Source organism: Trachymyrmex cornetzi, unplaced genomic scaffold (assembly GCF_001594075.2).
Source record: "Trachymyrmex cornetzi isolate Tcor2-1 unplaced genomic scaffold, Tcor1.1 scaffold78, whole genome shotgun sequence".
Taxonomy (NCBI): Eukaryota; Metazoa; Arthropoda; class Insecta; order Hymenoptera; family Formicidae; genus Trachymyrmex; species Trachymyrmex cornetzi.
Window position 1 is genome coordinate 638,320 of NW_017300113.1, and position 22,227 is coordinate 660,546.

The following is a 22,227-nucleotide window of genomic DNA, read 5'->3' on the forward strand; positions in this document are numbered from 1 at the left end:
GGAGCAGGTGGGAATCCAAACATGTCCTTTCTCGCTTTTGATAAATATTAAACATACACCTATCTCACTTTAAGTTTCAAAAGTGTACACTATTTCAGCCACAGAAAACAGATCTATGATAATAAATTGCTTGTCATTTTAAAATCGATTTATTCTGGTATAGAATTTGATACATTGTGTATTGCTTATGAGAGAAATAATATTTTATAATTATAATTATTTGCATGAGACATTAATTCGTATTAAATACATGTTATATTTATTGAAATGATGTTATATGGCGATATGTCCATATTAATTTGTGTATTCTGTTAATTGAACGCACACGTGATACGAACATGTGTTCTGGAGAAACCTGCTTTAGACAACTTATTTAATGCTTTGAGAAAGGACTGAAAGAAATATAATGTTTTGACGTATAACGAGTGTTCGCTACAGTAAGCAATCGTGAGAATGCTCCAACTTTCACAACTTAGTGAATTCTTTGTTCATAAATTGCTGGTAAATGTCATCTTGACGTGGACAACTTTGTTTCTACCGATTTTTGCGTGAGTCGAAAAGTGTGAAACTTGACGGTGTGATGCGAAAATGACTCGGGTGACATCTTGAATTATTGGACGGATGTGTGGTAATTGCGGTCGGGCGATTTACAAATTAACGCTGTTTATTGCAAACAGCAGTTACTGTAAATAATATATTTGATCTGCCGCAACAGGTTTCGGGCAATTGCAGCGGCGCCGAGCTCTGTATTTTCTCTTCGGCCGCTCTTCTTCTTTGATGATTGACTCTTCGAGTTTTTTCTTTGGAGCTAACCCCATTTCTTTTTTAATGTCCTACAAACAGGGAAATGAGTTTTTAAAATTATTTATGATTTTATTATTCTCAAATTTTCATACTACTAGTGTTTAAATGTACCTCTATGGCTTTGACGATTGGATAAAGCGGTCTTACGCCCTTCGATTCTTCTAAAACTTCGTCGCTATAAAGTAGAATCCTTTGGTTAGCTTTATCAATTGCGGCTTTTGTCGCTTCAACTTCGAGAACTTCTTTTTCGCGATCTTTGTCCATTTGTTTCTCTTCCTGATGATTAATATCAAATTACCTATTTTATCAATGTATTTTATATTGCGATACTTATACAATATAAGGAAAAGAAAAATATGCAAAGTTCCTATTTTAAATAAATAATATACTTTGTGTAAAAATTATTTTAAACGTAACGTGCATTTACACGTAACAGTGGCCAGTGCCCATTGCAAATAGAATCTACGTAAAAAGAAATAATAAAAAAATTATTATTCTCGATAAATGTTTACATCTGATTATTATAAAATTTATATTAAAGAAATATATTCTTACGATATCTTTTTGTAATTCATTGCCATATTCTAGTTTTTGTTGCCATTGTTGTTTGCGTTCTTCCAAGTCGGTCTGTTTGTCATACTCGTCTCTTTTAAATCTCTGCATCATCTCCCAAGCTCTCAACTCCTTCTCCTCTTGTCTTTGCTTAGTCTTTATTGCCGTGTCATGAAGCCTGTATTCTTCCATGAGAGCGCGCATCTTCTCTTCTCGTTCCTTTTGTGCTTTTCGCTTTTCCACCTCGACTACTTTTTTCTCTTCAACTGCTTTTTCCAAGATTTCTCGCTCTTTAGCATCACGAATTTCCTCGGTTGAAACATATTGCTCCTCTAAAACAAGATTCGTTAATAGATGATCCATTTTGGTCGTTTGAATTCTGCATATACAATTTATGTTTCTGAAAGCATCGTACCTATAATCTGCATCTGACGCGCTTTTTCTTCCTTCTTCTTTAACGCTAATGATTTTTGAATTTTCTGTATTCGATCTTTAGCTTCCCTACAAACTTCTAACGCTCGATCCTCTAATTCTTCATTGTGCTGTAATTCCAGTTCAATTCGTTTTTTTTCTTCTATCGCTTCCTTGAAAAATCGCTGTAGTCTCTTCTTTTTGTTCAATATCTATATAAATGCAGAGAATATACGTTAAAACCTTTTGGAGTAAAAAATATTGTTTAGCAATTATCGGGTGCTTACATCTTGCATCTCTTTCTTTTTCATGAGTTGCGTATCTTGGGTCATGTTTATTTGATCCTGTTTTTCAGCTTCTAATTCTTCTGTTACTTTTAATTTATTGTCTCTTTCGTTCTCTTCGATTCTGATACATAATTAATCTGATAATACATGTAGCAGTATAATGAAAAAATAAATATATATTTCTTTGGCTTTGATACTAATAATACATTTATTCAATTTGTATTATCTAATATTAATATCTATCGAATTTGTACTAAAATATTAATATTCTTACAAAGATTTAGAATTATACTCTTACGTTTTAAAAAATTAAATTTCTATTAAAATTAATGTTTACTGTTTTTTTAAAGCAATCCTGTAATTCTTTGTTTTTTTCGTTCGTTCCTCCACCTCTTGTTTCTTCTGCTCCTTGTATTTTGCGATGTCTGTTTTAATGGAATTAGCATATTTTTCATCTTGTTCTTTGTCCATTGCTCTAATAGTCTTTTGCAACGCCACTTGAGCGTCCAGCTCCCTGAGACACTAATATAAATCATGGTAAACTATTTTGAGTTTAATTAACGGTGAGTCTGGCTTAGAAATTACGTGAAGACTCCTTTCGTGAGAAAGTACCTCGGAGACGAGAAGAGCACGATTAATCTGTCGGCACAAAGGCCTCTTTTGCTGAAGCAATCTCCTTGCTTGCTGCACCACTTCTGCACGCTCCGCCACCTTTTTCTCTGTCATTTCCTTCACGAACGCTTTCCTCTTTTCTTCAGCTTTTTGCTTCTTTGACAATAATTCTTCTCTTTGTCTCGCCTTAATATTCTATTATCAAACCATTTTTATTTTAACAATATTATCAATCGCTGCGATACAAAGTAAAATTATAAATAAATTTTTTAAAACTTTCGCAAATGTTTTGTTTAAAAATTTACTTTTACTTTCGAAATATTTTATAGTACATGTTGATTGCGAAGATTTAAAATATACTTTTATTTCTTGCATTAAAAAAGTAATATATACAATTTCAAAATTTAGAAGTAAAATATTCTTTGTATTTAATCGTAATAATTTTGAATCGAGAATAGGTCAAGCATACTTCTATTGTGCTGTCCCATGTTTTACTTTTTTCATAAGTCGCTTTTTTCAACGCTGCTATTTTTGCAGCTTCCTTTTCTTGCTGTGCTGCTATTCTATCCTCTTCTGTAGTATAATCCACAAAACGCTGAAAGGTGTCTTTCGCTACTACTAACGCTCGAGTTTTTTCAGACCCCTGTGAAAGCGCGGTTAAATTTTCAGTAATATTAGACACAGGAGAAATTCAGTCTTTATGAACTCAACGTGTTTGAGAGTGAGAATAAATAAAAACACTTACTTTGGTATTCTTGAGCGTCTGGCCGGGTTTCAAGAGATACGTCGTGCGCATTTCCGGTTGATGTAGTCTTTTCCGCACCATTTTAGAAAGGCAAAATTATAATTAATCGGCACAAAGCAAAGTTGTTCAGTATAAGTAGCTTGAATTTCTGCCGAAAAGCTGCTGAATACAGGCTATCTTCACACAGCACGAATGGTTGACATAGAAACCAAATAAAAGCGATCGATGCGGCTTAAAAGAACCGAATAAAATCTATTACTTAAAATCAATACTTCTAGTAACTATGTGTATGAAAAATGACATTTTTTTCATATCACTATTTAATATATTCTAGAAATAGAATCACTAGCATAATTCATTCATATTTATTACTTACGAAAAAATTCAAACTGACTATATACAGTAACTGTTTACAAATCTAAGTAATCTAATTAATTAATTTAATTACAATTCTTATATTTACTTATTCTTATATTTTTACTTGAACCCTTTTATACATTTATGCCTAGAATAAGAAATTAATAAATAATAATATATTATCATATCTTTTAGATATTTTATGAACTTTATAGTTGCTTTCCATTTACATTAAAACTTAAATAATTTTCATTTGTGACGTCATAATTTAGTTGGACGTATATATTCCTTTTCATTCTGACAAGTGAGATTCAACTGACAATAAGTTTTTATCTATAAGTTCAAGATTGTGTGCTTTACTCAAAGTGAGTAACTCATATTAAAGGTGCGTTCTATTTGGCGTTCACAGCGTTTATGAGCATCACTTCTCTTAGTTTAACATTTGATAAACAAGGATGAAATAATTCTAAGAACGCTATAAACAGCACGTGGAACACGTCAGGCTTTAAATGAAGTTATAAACCTGTGTTGTTATATGATAACGTTAACAAAGTAAACAAGTAATGACGTCATTATCTGATCGTGAGTATAAAATATTGCGTGAAAATGGAAAGCAATTTATGTCTCTATGTATTTGTATATTATTTCTATTTATCTTCATATGTCGAAAATAATACGTATGTATTTATTAGCGATAATGATGTAGATAACGTTGCCATGATAATGCATAACATAAAGTATATTTACCTTATTGATTCCTTGAAATCTTGACTGTATCCAATACCGATCTCAGATTTTTCTAAGGTTTGATTTCACCAATGTAAGATTAACTTTAATCTTGGTTCAATTTACTCTTTATCTTCTTTTAATTCTAAGATTTCTAATTCTAAGAATTAGAAAAAGATAAAGAGTAAATCGAATTACTGAACCGAGAAAGTTAATACATCTTACATTAGTGGATCCAGGCCTCTATTTCTATCAGTGTAGATTAATTTTGGTCTCAGTTTAATTTATTCTTTACCTTCTTTTTAATTCTAGAGCTAGAAAAAGATGAATTAGTTAAACCGATATTAAAATTGAACTACACTGGGGCTCGTTTCTACACTGAGAAAAAAATATAGTCAATTTTAATAAATATTTAGTTCAATATATATATACTGCCAACTAAATATTTACTTACAGTAAATAAATATTTGTTTAGTAAAAAAAATAATTGTTAAATCAAATTAACATTTCTTGTATCAAATAAATACATCTTTATATTTAATAAATATTTAGTTGGCATGTGTGTATATATATATATATTATATATTATTCAACTAAATATTTATTAAAATTGACTATATTTTTTTTCAGTGTACTAATGTAGATTAACTTTAATCTGTTCAACTTACTCTTGATCTTTTTTTAGTTCTAAGAATTAGAAAAAAATGAGAAGTAAATTGAACCGAGATTAAATCTACAATACATTGATAGAAATGAGCCTGAGAAACAGGCAAAAGTCGTCTCGCGAATTCCAGTCATTTATCATCCGAGCGAATCGTCGTTCGCTACGATACCGACATTACCGACGTCGCGTCGCGTAACGTTTCCTAAACTTGCCGCAAGATGACGGCGAAGCGTGATCGTGCACCTGTGGTGACAGCACGTGCTACAGCTGAGTGGCGGTTCGGGTATCGGGAAAGTGAGTATAATATCGTAGTGGTCGAGTGTTTTTTCCGCTTTTCCCCGTGCGGCTGCGGTATCATCGACGCCGACGGTGTTCCCGAGGGACGTCTGGGGTACGTTCGAACGCATACATACCGGCAAGTTTGCGTCGCGATGCGAAGCTGTTTACGCGACGCCGACACGTGAGTCGGAGCCGATACTTCGGCCGTAACGTAAATCCCTCAGGATCGGTGCGTGACCTTGGCTGCATATTCCCGTGATAACGGACGCCAAGGGATCGCGCTGAGACGCGTTCCGCGCGTAAACGTTTCGGCGGGAGTTCCGGCGCGCGCGAATTCGCGAATTAATGGCGGCGATCGAGTGTCGGTCCGACACTGTCGGACGTGCATTCGTTCCCGGCGACGCTAACCTAAATCGCGTATGGTGATAATCCGTCTCGAAGCGACTGGAACATCGGTTACTCGCCGGGTAGTAACGGCGACGCGACGTGGCCACCGTCGACGTGGAAGAGCTAGTGATCCCGTTTTCTGAAATTCGGAATTTCGAGCGGGATTAGCGCGATAAGTTTTCACCCGATCGCGTCGTGTATCGTTGGGAATCGCCGCGGCGATTCCCGCTTCGCCACTCGATCAGTTTGTTTTGCTTCGCGCGGCCCGCTTCCGGGATACGCGCGCGAATTTTGGCGCGCGCGCGCAATGGCGTGTGGACGTGCGGAGGTCGTTGCGCCAGGTGATGGGGCGAAATCGATAAAATATCGACGGTGGAATCGCGTCGGGTTGCACTCGAGTCGCGTCAAAAGGAATCGATAAAGTGTTCAAAACCTTGGCGCCTTCGTAAAATGTATGGCATCCAGTAGTTCGCAGACACGTATGGAAAGGTCGAGTTGGTTGAGAAAGAGTGCAATTGCATGTTACGTTATCAGGCCGAATCACACAAGTTCGAGGCTTCTGTTGATACGAGTGGGATTGATCGCCGTATCGCACGGAAGTTTTGAATACCATGATTGGATTTCAGACTCCGAATCGCGATTGCGGCCCGATTTAAATGGATAGTTTCATATGCGAGAGAAAAGTTCGTTTAAATTAAAGTTTATTGTGTATACTAAAAAAAATTGATGTTATATTGACAGCCTTGTTTTAAAATAATTTTATTAATTTAATATTTATGTTCCATTATATTAATGGAACAAATACATCGTACTCTTGTTTTAATAAAATTGTATTTGTTTCATTAATAATGCCATTAATGAAGGTGTTTTTAATTAGAATATTGATATAACATATTTTTTTAGTATAAGTAATTCGAACAGAAATATTTTTACGTGAGTTATTTTATATGATATTTTGAAATTTGCGCGGGATATCTTCCTCTAAAAAATCGTTAAAAATTTATATCTTTTATTACTTGACTAATTTATATGAACAATCATACATTTTATTACTGTTTTTGTATGGAAATAATTTAACGTAAATTTATGTATAATCAATATATTTGGTATCACTTTCGACGTAATTATTTTAAATATTTGTTTAGTTACTTTTATGAAAACATGACAGTATCTACAAATTAATTAATGCAACATGCTGCGCGATTATTTTCCATGTCTGCGACCAGATTTAACTTTTTACGGTATTATAAACTTGTCTTTGTATACAAATTTCGAGGGCCGATAACGATAAATTTTAAATGTCGCGAGACGCTTAGTAGAGCGTGCCGCGAAACAATAGACTACATTCGATCCGATTAACCCTTTCGCACCGGAAAACTATTTATATCGTAGTGTCGCCACGTGGCGCGCCAAAGTGAGGTCAATAGAATTAATTAGATACAAATCCAAGTGATATCGAGAAAATGAGGCGTGGGCAATGTCGCATCTTCGCATTCGGCGCGTTTTCGCTTCGATTGTAACGCATTGAGAAATTAAAAAATATACATATCGTAGAGGACAATATTTTTTTCGAAAAATCGTCAAGATTGTGCTTGATCACATTATGCTTGATGGTAAAAAATTAAATAATACGAGACTTCTGTGTGGCGCTCAAATATTTGCACCAAATTATGTGAACTAGACAAAACACTGTACTCTATAATTTCCAATCTATGTCTTTTATAGCGACAACACTAATACTCTTGATGTGTTTTCAGGTAAAAGTGGTAGGGAAGAAGGAATGAGCTGCAGGGATTCTTGGAAGCTGTATTAGGGTGAGTGCATTCTTAATTAATTTGATTAATCTTGATTTGTAATTTAAATGTTTATTGTTTGTAATGATATGTCTATCTAATCAATTTGTAAGAAATATTATATATTTAATATATGATTTAAATTCACTAATGATATCTAGTGTGTGGCGAATGCTCAAACCTTTTTTAATTATTTGTAATTTAATTTTCTCTGAAATACCTGTTTTTAAATCGAGTATTTTTAATACTTTCTTAATTTGTAATTTAATTCTCTCTGGAATATCGATATTCAAATCAAGTATTCTCAAGAGCATACATATTTTTTTTTACATTTTATCTAAAGATTTATTTAGCCAATTAACGAATCGATGATAAAAATGTTTTTTTTGTTTTTTAATATAAAGTGTAAAATCTTGAAACTTAATGACTCTCGCATTTTAACAAGCCAAAGTAATGTTTTAAATATTTTCATAATATGTAATAAATTTAAATTTAAATTAACAGTATAATTTTGTTTTATGTTACGTATATTAATAGAAAATTGACACGCTATTCGTAAAAAAGGAATAGATAACTCTGTATTATCTCTAGAAATTTAAAGATCTTAAAACTTATGTTAATCTATACATATATTATCGGGTGGGTTGCACAAAATCACTTAAGTATGTATTGCTGATATGAAACATGTTTATTAAAAATCTATCATCTCTACGCCTACTACAGTAAATATCACAGGTACACGTTTTTCTATCACAAGATCTTCCGCTCGGTCATTTTTATACATATATTTGCGCCACGCGAGATACTAAATGGACGCGCGTTTTGCGGAATCATCGTAATCGCCGCCTCGTAAGGTCATTCGTTATCGTCCCACATTTGATGCTCTTGACCGGTAGTGAGACTTGTATAATAACATTACGGCGAGAAAATAAAAAGAAAAAAACATCCTCGATAAAAGTATGAAATAAACAATAGAAAACATCTAACTGTCGAGTAAATTAAAGCTTCAGCCGCGTGCGGCCGCGAATAAAACTACGTATCGAGATCCCAGTGTTGTCCGACTCTTGCGGAACGTTATCGAAATTGTTGGTGGCAGAACGTCATTGGAGACATGACGTTCGCCTTGGTACTTCCGTTTCGGTCCGACTGCCTTTGAGCAAGTGAAACTCCCCTTAAGTCTAGGTGATCTTTGTAGGGGTAGACTTTTCGCTCTTTCCTCCTTGCGATGTCCGTTCCGTTCAGATCACAGAGAAATTGCAACACCGGCGTCGATAGTTTGTGAATCCTTCGGATTCGAGATCTTTTTTTCGCCGGTTTACTCGGAAACTTCGGCGAGTTTGCCGTGTCAAGGCGGAAGTTTACCAGGGCCGCCAGATAGGTTCGTTCGGCTTAGCCACCTGCAGGAGACCCTGATGGCTCTGGGAGACGGCATCGATGTCGGTTCGCACCGGGGATGGTTGGCTGGACGCTGGCGTCAACGGCATCGGATACTCGTCGGCGCTGAGTTCGCTGGTGGGTGATGGCGAGGACTGTGGCGCGGTCACGTGGATGGTCAACGGACCGGTCTTGTCCATGGAGTTGAGCTTGTGTCCGAGATGTGTCATCAGCTTGGTACCAAGGGCAACGTCAACGCCAGGAGTGGCCGCTAAGCAGCGACTGACTTCGTTCGCACAGTGCGTGTAGCCGGCACGGAAACGGTCTGCGTCGATCACTGGATTCGCCGAGAGACGTTGTTGACGTTGGAGCTTGTGCAAGTGACGCACCGTCAATTCCAGAATATCTGCCTTCTCCAACTTCGCTACGTTCTCACCGTCGCCGGCCAGCGCGGTCACCATCAGATCCTTCAACTCGTCCAAGCAGCGATTGATACGCGCTCGACGTTTGCGTTCCAACATCGGTTTCATCACCTGCGAATCGAAACGAACGAATCGCTATAGATCAATGTCGCACTCGACGTTTAGAGAAAAACTTTTTGAGAATCTTTTGTTTTGTGAAAGAATAATGTCAAAAATCAATTCGAATTTATTGTTAAAGGAAATAACAAAGTTACAAGTTAACTTAAAGTTCACGTGACGATTAGAGCGATTGTTTGATTGAAATGTCAAGATGATGACACCTACCTTTCGATACTGATATGTCCTGGAGATCGGCTGTTCCTGCCCATCGGCTATGATGATCTGCTCGTGCATCTGCATGATTAATCCTTTTTTTCTTGCGGCACAATCAAAACTTCACTTGATAACTGTATATTGGCTTATCGCGAACGCGACCTTCTCGTGCTATCACACCGGTTCGTCGAACTCTAATCGTCGCTACGATTACGAGTCACTGCGGTTGGCGGAAGGAAATGTGCGTGTATCTGGATAACACGTTGGTCTCCAGCTCGACCTTTGAGTGAACACGAACAGAGCGTGATTGTAGCCGTGATCGGGCGAGGCTTCGACTTATATAGGCAAGGGCCCCCATGTGGACGGAGTGAGGGGACGGGTATGGGACCGCGTAGTGGGGGACAGGCCTTCCGTGGGAACGGTCCGTAGAGGTTGGTTCCCAAGCAAGCACACCACCTGTAAGCGGCAGCTGCCAGACACGCGCCCACACCAAGCCATCGTCACCGTTCCTGCGTCCTTGTTGCACCTATAGCCGTGGCGCGGAGTCGATGCTCTCTACCTCGGCTGATCGTCGACGAGTGGTCGTGCCATGGTATGCGCGGTTCGTAATCGTCGTTCTCCTTCTTTCTCTTTCTATCCATCTATCTTTCGCTCCTCTCTCGTTCTCTCCACCGTTCTGCCCTGTCTGTTTCTCTCTATCGCTCATTGGCGCGTATTTCTACGAGCGCTCATACGGAAGGACTAGATCTCGACCAACGTCCTCCTCCTCCTCCTCCTCCTCCTACTTGCTTCAGGGTAAAATAGAGGAGCCATCTTTGTCCCACCTGTAAGGTGTAGCTTCTTCCATCGCAGCCGCAGCTTCCATGCTCGTGCTGGATCTTTCTTATCGTGATTCCGCGTCTCCCTCTTCCTCGTAGTTTCTTTTCTCTCTGTCCCTCCTCGCTTCTGGTTCTCCCGCTTCGGCCGATCGAGGAGCGTGCTGGGCACAAGTCCGGCGCAACTCCGGCGCGTGATTACAATCCCACTGGCTACACGATGTTAAATCGTGTGCCGTGTGTCTCTCTCTCTATGTGTGTACGTGTGCATATTCCATAGCCATCCGATCCGGTCAACGCCGCGGAATGATATCGCGGCCATCGGTGGCGCGATTGATCGATCGTTTTACGCGTATTAACGCAGAGGGGAAAGGGAAATCGCGGACGAGCTCGATAAAGCTCGTTGGTGTCAAGCGGTATGACAAATCGATCGTTACAGACTTGGTCGTGTAACAGAGCGAGACGCGATTAATTAATCTTGCTCCATCGCCGATTTTCTGTTTTCGTTTCCGAGTAGCACGCGCGTTCCGCATCGACGAGTGAATGGGATTCGAAGAACGAATTAGATCTTTAATAATCCGTTTGTTACGCTTTATTTTACCGATTATTAGGAGCATAATAGTAATTATTTCCCGGTTGGGAAATAATTATTTTTATGCTCCTTGTTCTACGACATTAATTTTTTTAATTGATGCAAAGATTGCTATTTTTAAATTGACTTTTGATCTAAAAGAGTTCTAACATTCATCTGTTGTTAATATAATATGACAATGTTGCGTTTATTGCTAGATTCAATTCGCTATCGCAGTTTTTTAGGGATTAATATAAAGTAATTATACGAAGAACGTCCATTTAAATAAAAATTAGTAATTTTAACTTTATTGTGTCTACTATGAAAGTGATTGATATCTCAAGTTCAGACAATCACAAAGTACATAATTTTAGCAACGAAACAAGAGAATTACAACTCCAAGTTCGAACGTAAAAAATCAAGTCTCTTTGCTTTCGCTTCGAAACTTTATTGTTATTACGCTGTCCGTGAATTTCTCAGGCAGTGAAGCGTACCGCGGTATTTCACTGAGGCCTCGATTACGCGTAATTATCGGGTACATGGATAATAATTACAAAGAGTTAAGGAGCAAAAAGTCAACCACGCTCGGATATTCAAAACGTTACTCTCACTCAACAACAAGGCGGGAGAAATCCCTTCATTCGTGCTATCCGTGTAATCTATCGTCGACGATGAAAATCGGCCGAAAAAGTGAACTTTCTTAACCCCTTCAGATCTGATTTTAATGGAATCATGGAGACAATTTTTTTTTTTTTTTAAGTTTAATTCAAGGCGCTTTAATAAATAATTTATATACTAAAAAATTAATTCTTTTCAAATATTTAAGATATATATATATATAATATATATATATATATACTTCTCTTGCAAAGAAAAATTAAAAAAAAATCGGCCAGAAAGCAATACTAACAATAAGTATAATACAAAAAAGTTTTTCATTAATTAATTTACTTTACTGACATAATCAGTAACATAATCATTTTTTTTTTAATTTTGACTTTATTTTCCAACATTTATTATGTACATTTGATCTCAGATAATGTCGATAGAACTAAATAATTTCAACGGATAATATCTTCAAATTTAATGTACATCACAATGTACACAGACTCTGAAGAGATTAATTTTGCGAGAATGCTCATAAAATTCGTCCTCCAGCGTTGGATCATCGAAACAAGTATTTTGGACGCGCGCGCGAGGACACGTTTCCACTTTGAGATACTAATTTCGGCAAGCCACTGGCTAAATTATATCCTATGCGACCCTTTTTCTGCTCCTCCTATTCCTCTTCCTCCTGTTTTTACTGTGCCTTGTGTTCGCTCCTTTTCTTCGCCCTTCGTCCGCTCGTTTTTCCTCTACATTCTCCATCTTCCTATTCTCGACCAGCCACTTCGCTTATTTCGCGGTCGGAGCTCGGATACTTAAACGTCGTTCGCACCGAATAATTACGCACGCTCGTTTCGAACTTCTCTTGCCTTCACCTCATGTTCCTGCGACCCAAGCAGTCTCTCCTTTTCTACCTTGTCCACTCCGTCATCATTTTGATTTTTTCTTCCTTTTGCTGCTACATCTCTTCTTGCTACCATGACTTTTACAAGGTATCCTGCTTCTGCTTCTTTTTTTCTTTCTCTGTTTTGCTTCTTAATCTTCTAAACGCTTTCCTCTTCCTATTCTATTTTCTTTCTCAATATACTCTCCTTCGTGTATCAGCCAATTGCACGTGTCGTTAACGAGTGGTGGTACTTTGATAGAATCTGATCTGCAAGATATAACGCTTCTCGTAACTCGTTTCCTGTTTCGTTCGCTTACTCCGTTACTTCGATCGGATCTCTTCGTCCCCGTGCGATCTCGTGGGACCTAATTAGCGTGATGTTACCAGGACTTAAGTGTCTGAAATACGTCATGATGTAGATGTAACCACGAAAGCCGGGCGTGCAGTGAAAGCGGACCGAATACAATTTCCGAGAATAGCTTGTGATACTTGAGAATAGCATAACGATACTCTGTCTTGATTTCCATATTTTCTGTTATTTATTTGACATTCATTTGACATTTTTTTAACATGTCAAATGAATAACAAAAAATGTAAATATTAAACAAACTAGATGCAAATTTCCATTGTATTATTGCTTTGATAATGAATATTTAAAACAATCGAAATTGTAGAATGAAATTTTATTTTAATCACTCATGTATTATCAAAAGAGCTATTAAACTTACTTGTACATACTTATTGAATTACTTATCGTTAGAAAATGTCTATAGATATTTAATAATATCTGCATATATTCGTATTCTAATATCTAAATCGTATGTGATTACATGAAACATCATGCAGACATGCAAAGTTACATCGAAACAGTTAGCATGTCGTAATCGGAAGTTTTGCCTAATGTTCCGTTGCTACGTAGTGCTTGCACGTTCAAATGCACTTTCTACACGTATAATGCCTATTACGTCATTTGTCGAGATTGAAATCGCGGAATTTAATAACGAATTAGTCGAAAGTTGAATAGTAAGCGAGCCATTTCACTATCATTTTCACGATGCCATAACATTTTGATGTTCTGTACCTCCTGCTATAATTCACAGATAAATTCGAAAGATAAAAATATATCAACATACGAATGTTAAATAAGAGATTTGTATTTAAAAATACAAAACTATAAAACTTTAGAAAGTACGGCTTTGAAAAAACCTAAAGCGCTAGTTGCGGATTATTATTATTATAAACTGAGGTATCTAATATTTATTATGAAGATTTTCTGATGATCTAATTCTAAAGATTATTTAGTTTTAGCTGAGAGCATTAATAAATAGCTTTATTTACAATACTCTTGTTTTTCTCTCTTTATATACACTGAGAAAAAAATTGTTTATTTGATTAAATTAATTGTTCATCGAGGAATGCATATATTTAAGTCAAATATAATATGTTTGGCAATACGTTCTTTATCGAAAGAAATGAAGATGAATTAAATAATAATAAATTAATAAATTAATTCAGACAAATAAACTTTTTTATCAGTATATGCTATATATTGCATATTTTATATTTTTTAATACAGTAGGGGAGAAAACCGTTTATTATTCAAACTTATGCTAGAAATACAAGATACATGATTAATTCCTTATAATTGAATAAATATTCTTTAATTTGTCCTATCCTAGCAATTACTCAATTAGATCCGCGTATTTTAGATATGTTATGCTTACATGACTAGCGACCATTACAGTGACACATTTCAAAGAGTAGTCTTAATACAATGCTTCATGTTTCGACAGTTTATCAATCATTTTCTTATTGTATTTCATTGTAAGTCGTTTTTACAAGATACGAGCACTTATTCATATCTCGAGTGTGTCGACGAACAATATAGAATTGATTTCATGTCCGCTTCCGGCGCCCTTCGCACGTGCTTAACACGTGGCACGCAAAGCTAATACAGTGAACGAAAGGAAGGATTGACTAGAAATCAATGAACAAGTTATAGACGATTATTCTCAGATATTAAAAAGTACACAAGAATATCGAAATAAAAACTACAGTCCTGTTAGAAAGCTGTAATTTATTAAACAGACCATCTTTATTTATAACAGTAATCAACTTTTTATAAATTAATTTAGCCGTCTGACTTCTTAACTTAAAGAAGAGGATATAAATTAAATGGTTTTAGCACTTTGGAATTTGCACACGAGATGACATTTCGTTTTCAAAAAATATTCGATAATTATTTCGGACCTTGAAGTCGCAATAAAAAAAACTGTTAAAAAATGTTATGATGAACTTCTTGACGTCAAAGCGGGTCTCATGTATGTTAATCATGACTGATAATAACATGGTCGTGGCGGCAGCAGAATCGATTATTAGCACACGTGATGCAACGGCGTTCCGACAAGTTCCCGTCGTTGCGGCAACTTGTGTAGCGCCGACAGATGCGGCGGCGCACGAATTTTCTCACACTCTTCGCGGGGTTTTTACTTTCCCAGGTTCTCTTACATCGCGGTGGTGCACACACGCGTGCGGGGTCGTGCGATCGCGTGCTTGGCGAGATAGAGAAAGAGACTTATTAGTAAGTACATCAGCTGTTCGTGAACATATGTCGCGAGTCGTTTGGCTCGTGCCAATGAAATCGTGATCTCTCACCCCGAGGCCCTGCCTTCCCTTATATATCCTCGGGATATCAACCACCCTTCGTAATGCCAGTTCGCACGCGTCGACTCGCTCACGTGTAGTACTCCGAGGAAGTCGAAGGTAAAGGTCAACATCGGGGACACTAACAGCGACGTTTGGCAATAATTAATTAAATAGCACTCGTGAGAATTTCCCTTATTTGTCCTCGATGGTTTCATTTCGCTGCGCTTGACGAGAAATAACAAGGGCTCATTTCGGATGACAAGGTAGCAATTGAATTAGTCATTTTATAAAGAGCGGATAGGTTTATAATTTTCATAAATTGAGATAGATAATAAATCGCGTTGTAAGAACACATTGACTTTAATAGGTATCATTATTATCGAAGTTATATGCCTCACTTTTTATTTTTTATTTTTTTTGAAAATGTAAATGTGGTTATCACAGGAATATAATACAGTCAGTACTTATCAATTCTATTAATGTAGCAACACGATGAATCGTGATTTATAGTGAAACGTAATCTATTAAGGCAAACTTAGAAGACTACGAGAGGTGCCAGATTCTAAGTTATCGTGAGAAGCCGACCGAAACGAGATTTATACTCAATTAATTTCTGAGCTCTTTGTCGACTATAGAGTCATATTTCGCCGTATGCGCACAGTTAATGCGACATAACACGAACGACCTTCTGACCTACTGCGTGAGTAAAGTAACCATGAAGATACATAAGAACCGCGGTGAGAAAAAGGAAAAGAGGAAGGAGTGAGAGTGGAACATTCTCACGGGAGCGTCAGGATTCACCTGGTGCCACGTGTACGTTCGTCGTGCTGCTGCCGTGCACTTCGCCCTATTTAAATGACCTCTTCCCCACCCCGATTACTTCTTTTTTTAACAATATATTGCCCGAACACTGCATGGCACGTGCTTACAATGCCGGCACACGCCGGCGTTACTTCCGTACGCGCGGCCTTTCACGGCATCCCGACTGTATCCGGTAGAACCAGAATTGACCGACTTCTCGTGACCTTCGACCTTTCGCGGGGTTCGTGACTCGTGGCATAACCCGTTCTCCATTGCAAAATTGGAGTAGCCTCTAGCTAGTCTGAAGATTGAACTCAGAGTTTATTGTTTGCATATGCCGGTGTAATTTATTGCATACGTATAGACGAACTCTAGATAAAGTTTCCAAGCCTTTAAAGATGGATTTGATCGTATCGAACGAATAGAAGATTATGTGTCGAGAAACTTCACGGGCAGACGTTTCTGACACGTGCACTAAATCGTCGGGTAATGAACAACGCTAACACCGTCCACGTGCCGGACAATCGATGTTCAAGCGATTTATAGACTGTTATTTGGTGTTTCAACGATCATGCTGTCTGATCAATTCTATTGAGAATTAAGTCGCGATACAGTGCGTGAGCAATTTCTAAATTTTGTACATATTGACGACTCTCACACACACACACACACACACACACACACAGAGTTTCGGATTTATAAATTAATAATCCAGTCGCCACCAAGTAACCTGAAAGTAACTCAACATCATAATTTCACACTCAACAATATAAATATAACACATACATACAGTGTTACATAACAATTACATTGTTGAGTGCGAAATTATGACATTGATGTCATGTTTTAATTGATGTTGACTAAGAAAGTATCTTCGTATGCCAATATATTTTATAATTATTTAGGTAATTATTTAGATAGAGTCTCTGTTATATTTGTTATATACTATCCTACTTTCCAATTTAATATGCAATTGTAAATGAATTGAAAGATACAGCGAAAGGCACGAAAAAACTTTTTTATCTATGCGGCTCGAAATCGATTTAAGAAGTCTCACAATCAGATTCTCAGTCGATCGTTTGTTGGAGCGAAAGGGGCCCAAAGGCGTCCTTTGTGGGCAGTCTCGGGCCCTAAGATTGCGCACGTGCTCGGCTTTCCCACGCGTATAGCACGCAGCCGGCCTGCGCTCGAAAAGGAGAGGACACCGAGACGGGAGAAAGATGGGGCACACCTTGGGCCCCCATTGTGTCGAGCACGGGTCCTGAGACAGTGAAAATTAAAGGTCTCCTCGACGACCCCGCGCCTACGGGGCCCCAACCGTGCAAAATGGCAGTGCGCGCGATTGCACGAGGGTAGTTCTCGATTAGCAAACGATCCTTAACTGACGGAATACTTTTTGCGATTAACGACACGGAACGGATGGCGTATCAAGCGGCCGGACGCTCGTTGATGATAATAGTAGAACGTGTGGCGTGCATTATAAGCATATAGTAATGGACGTGTTGATGCACACGTAATGCACGCTTTTTACTTAATAATTTCATATTAAATCCGCAATTTACGTCAGTGCTGTTTTTACTATTATTATTCACGTTTTCACGTTAATATTTTTAATTTTAATTACTTAATTTTCGTTTTTTTTTTTAAATTGATTCTTTCTTTATTTTTTTTGTAATAGTACATTACTTAAATGATTTTGTAAGTTTAATTTTTCCTGTTGGATTTACTGTCCAGAATTCGAAATTCTGTATCTTATTAGAAATTCTGATTTACATTATATTTTAGAATTTTTTATTTAAATATTAGGTTGGATGAAATCGTGAATTCTATAATTTTTATGCGATACCTGCAATTAAAAAAATTTTTGTAATTGGATAATTGTATAGGAAATTTTTGAAATTGTTCCTACTGGTTGATGAATTTTGCGCTTTCAATCTCTCCTTGAGATTATATAATGCCTGATTATTAAAATACTAGTATACTTTTGCTTCCTCTTTTCGTCTAAGTTCATTATCCTCCTAACTTACATAACTTTCTTTTCAAGAATCCAAACGATCAATTTCGTTGAAAACTTTCAAAAATTTTAGACGATGCGATACTTAGACCGAAGCATGTCCAGAAGTTCGCATTTTTTATTCTTCGAATTCTGTTTGTATTATAAATACCATAAGAAAACCGATAATTTTGATTTGTTACTTCGCGATGAGAAAAGTCTAAAGATCGAAGAGAAATATGCCCACTTCGACATTAATTATTTTGCGAGTCATTTCTAAGTGATTAATGAGAAGTAAAAGAAGAAGCGTTAAGTCGGAAATTAGAGATATAAGATTTTTTTTAGTCTTTTTTTTGCATTGTTTTCTCTTTTTGCGAACAGCGATATGTCGTTCAAGTTGTACAAATCGTCGGTGGTTTTTTTTTTTATTAAAAGAAGATTAATTTTTCGCAACATGAAGATTTCTGTCTGCAATTAATGATACAAAATGTCTAAGTTCGTATCATTACCATCTCGTTATGCATCTCATTAATATATGTATACACCGAGATATATGTAGAAACCAGATTTTATTTTTTCTCTTTGTTATGTTACGGTATTTCTCATTAGAGAAATAGCGCGAAGCGAAGTCTCTTCGACAATTAATAGGATTAGTATAGATTTTTTGTGATTTCACAGTACTATATAGATATATTTTTAAAATAGTTTATGCAATTTAATATATATTATCGTAAAATTTTTTTTAATTGCGATATTACGCAAATAATACGCGATATGTTAATGATTCCTAAACAAATAAACGAGGAATTAATGTTAATTCAGGAACGAAGTCAACTGAAACGAAGACATTATAAAAATATTTATTTTATACAATATATAATAAATAAGATATTTTAAATTTATGTCGTAATATTTCCAGAGTACTTGAATCAAAGATTGTAAAAATGTTACAAGTATAATGCGTGAACTTTTATTTTGTCCTTGCAAAGGAACTTGCATTTTTTTGTTTTAATGAACTGTATACTCGTATATGTAATAATTCGTTTTGTCAGTGATATTATTTATTTGCGCACACATAAAAATTTACAAAAACGGAAAGTTTTTCTCGAACGTCAAATTGCATGACGCAGCTTTTAGCAATGTGCAGTCAGTCGTGTATCTAATCTTAATATCCTCAGATTGACAGGCCACAGAGATTTATATACCGAAATTCCAACGTAGCTTACTCATCGTTCTCATAATTTTCTTCAAAATTAAGATAGGGCTTTACAAGGAAATCGATAAGATGACTGGTCGGAAATTTTAATGTATGCTCGATGAATGCCGGTCCTAAACTTTGCACGTCACACATAATTATCTACCTCCTCTGACAAGATTGTCAGTCGGACTTCCTTTTTAATCTCATTTCGATTCCTCATACGATATGGATCAAACGAATGTCGGATGGAGTAAGGAAATTGCAGAACTGCCGATCATGAATGCATTGAGTGATATATTTCGAAACATCAATTCATTAAAGTGAATCATTATTTTTTTGTGAACACGCATTTTAATCGAGGTTTTGTAATAACTTGAGATAAAGATCTCTAACAGATCATATTAACGATCATATTAATATCATGTGTAATTTTTGGCGTGAAATTAATAAATTTAGGCTGACAGAACTATCCATCAAAATGTTTATATTCAACAAAAAAGAATGCTTGCAAAATTTATTTAATAACAGTTATTAATAACAAAGCGGTTTAATTTCTAAAAAAAAGTGGTATTAGAATGTTTAAAAAAAGTTATAATATTTATATAAATAATAATCAATTATTCGTGTACATGTAATGCGTAATAAAAAGATAGATTTTTCAAACTAATAATTCGACTATTTATATTGAATAACTATTTTAAAAGATACATAATCAATGTTTTGGAAAAAATATTTTAATTTTATTGCAGTTCTATATAGGAGAAAAAATCTATCACTGGTTATTAATTTATAAAATAATTCGTGATTTTTATGACAGATTTGGCCAAATCTCGTTGAGATACGAGATTTGTAAATCCATACCACGTTTCTCGTTTTGTATTTTTTCACAACGCTCGACCCCTTTACATTATCAGTACACCTAACTTCACGACTTTCGTCGTCGTTGCGCCTTTTCCTCGCGCAGTGAAACCGCAGCGGAATGGCGCGTAAAACGGCCGTTTCACGCTTGAGCGCGAAGCTCGCGTGATTTCGCTTTTAATCGTGCCGGAAGCTCTCGTTAAGGGGCATCCGTTAATTGGTCCTCTACCTCGGTCATCGGACAAAAATTATGTACCTGCCTCGGCCGCGACGCGGCCTGCGGGCACCGCGGCGCGCCGCTATCCGCGCGTGCACGCATATATACACACGCGCCCGACACACGCGCGCATTAATATACCCGCACGAATGAATGGATGCTGCCGAGCGGGCGGACGGACGGACGGACGGACGGATCGACCGGACGAATGAAGGAGAGAAGAAGCAGGCGTACTCTCTCGTTCCTGGACTCTGAGATCTAACTACCACCTGCCTCATTTTCCCACGAGCCCCGAGCAAACCTCTCGAATACCGATGAGATAGACGAGGACGAATCGCTCGCCGGTGCAACGAGGAGAGACCAAGCGGTGTGGCAGTGTGCGAGATGAGGATGAGAGAAGGTGGTGATCTTCTCTCTGGTAAGCAGGAACGAGATACTCCAGGGATATGGGCCCCATCGAGTATACCTTTGCGCGTGTCTGTATGCGCGCGCGCGCGCTCGCGGTGGTCCGGGGTGCGGGAGAGGAGATCTTGAAACGTCGGGCAGGTAGAACACGTGCTGGCACGAGGTGAGTCAGACGCGCGGGAATATCGGAGCGCGCCCGCGCTCTTCTCTCTCTCTCTCTCTCTCTCTCTCTCTCTCTCTCTTCCTCTCTTCATTTTTCTCCCTCTCGCTCACGCAAGTTACGTCGTCCGCGCACTTATCCGCCTGTCCGTTCCTTCTGTTTGTCTGTTTTGTTTGACAGATCTCCTTTTCTTATGCATTAAAATAAGAAAAATATGACTCGAAAATATCGTTCGCTTATTCGCTAGAAAATTCTGCTCTCCTATATATAGAGTTGTCAGATTTAATATCAACATTTCTCAGAGACATGTCTCACGGTGTTACAAAATAGATTATTAAAGTATTTGAGTTAAATTTTCAGTTAGTAGTTCCACATAAAAAAACTTTATTCAATAATCCATTTTTCAACCATCACCTCAGACTTATCAGAAACGTTGGTATTAGATCTGGGCCAATCCTTATCTCTCCTGTTTTCATGTTTCATATATTTTCTTCATACTCTATGTTTTTCTTTTTATTAAAAGAAAAAAATACCTGCGACATAAATAAAGATGTTCACCGTAGTATATGCCGAGGGCGTAACACGGACGAAATTGCGCGTGCAACGATGCAAGGAATGCCATAACTCCGGTAATTACGTGTCGTGTATCCCGCGCGTTATTACGCAAATACGCCGATACGAATACGCGCCAACGTGACGAGCAATGTAACATTCTCATGCAGATCTCCCAAAGAGATAATGTGCGCTGTCGTGTTCTCTCCTGTGAACTCGTCGATTTCAAAATTAAGAGCCTGCGAGGGATCAGTTCGCGGTAAAAGAATTTCAATTTATCTTATTGACCAAGTCTCTTCTGACATGATATTATTTCGAGAAACGTCACCTTAACAACTCTGCCCTAATACGTGCAATCAATATGCAGATTTTATGATAAATCGCGTTAATCCTCTTAGGATTCGAATGTTACATTTTTGAAATTTAATTTTGAAATTCATCGCAATATTGTGACATCTATATTGCATTAATTACATTACTAGATATATTTTAATCAAATTATCATATGGCGAGTTTGATTAATAGAGCGTTATATTCATTATTTAAATAATGATTATAGTTTTCTATTAGGTTTCTTATTTAAATAAATGAATATATATGGTTCTCTATTAAATCCTCTTATAGGTGTGTTGATTCCTAGCGTAATAGAGGAATTTTAGATAAATGGTGAGATAATACGTTTGATAATATGCCCATCAAGAGAGGATACGATGGACACGCTTGTCTTAAATCTTCTACATTCCATTAGATTAGATGAATTTTCCTAGATTAGTCGCGATGCCTTTGATCAAAAC

The 22,227-nt window shown here is 37.0% G+C and overlaps 2 protein-coding genes and 1 long non-coding RNA gene across 3 annotated transcripts in view; 1 reads left to right on the top strand and 2 right to left on the bottom strand.

Annotated features, from left to right (window-relative positions):
- Positions 1 to 188: 188 nt before the first annotated feature.
- Positions 189 to 3,515, bottom strand: LOC108768298 (coiled-coil domain-containing protein 173). Its single transcript, XM_018518680.1, has 9 exons — positions 3,412 to 3,515; positions 3,136 to 3,309; positions 2,667 to 2,861; positions 2,392 to 2,576; positions 2,055 to 2,175; positions 1,772 to 1,979; positions 1,360 to 1,688; positions 916 to 1,080; positions 189 to 833 (listed from the first exon to the last, which is right to left on the bottom strand). Exons 1-9 carry the CDS (start codon positions 3,490 to 3,492, stop codon positions 681 to 683), a joined length of 1,611 nt encoding a protein of 536 aa, XP_018374182.1. The 5' UTR covers positions 3,493 to 3,515; the 3' UTR covers positions 189 to 680.
- Positions 3,516 to 5,401: 1,886 nt separating this feature from the next.
- LOC108768303 (uncharacterized) overlaps positions 5,402 to 22,227 on the top strand; it is a 51,836-nt gene continuing 35,010 nt past the window's right edge. The window contains exons 1-2 of the long non-coding RNA XR_001940476.1: positions 5,402 to 5,549; positions 7,582 to 7,638. This is a non-coding gene — a long non-coding RNA (uncharacterized LOC108768303). The remainder of the gene's footprint in view (positions 5,550 to 7,581; positions 7,639 to 22,227) is intronic.
- LOC108768300 (enhancer of split mgamma protein) lies at positions 8,293 to 10,022 on the bottom strand. The gene is made up of 2 exons (XM_018518682.1): positions 9,738 to 10,022; positions 8,293 to 9,524 (listed from the first exon to the last, which is right to left on the bottom strand). Exons 1-2 carry the CDS (start codon positions 9,810 to 9,812, stop codon positions 8,976 to 8,978), a joined length of 624 nt encoding a protein of 207 aa, XP_018374184.1. The 5' UTR covers positions 9,813 to 10,022; the 3' UTR covers positions 8,293 to 8,975.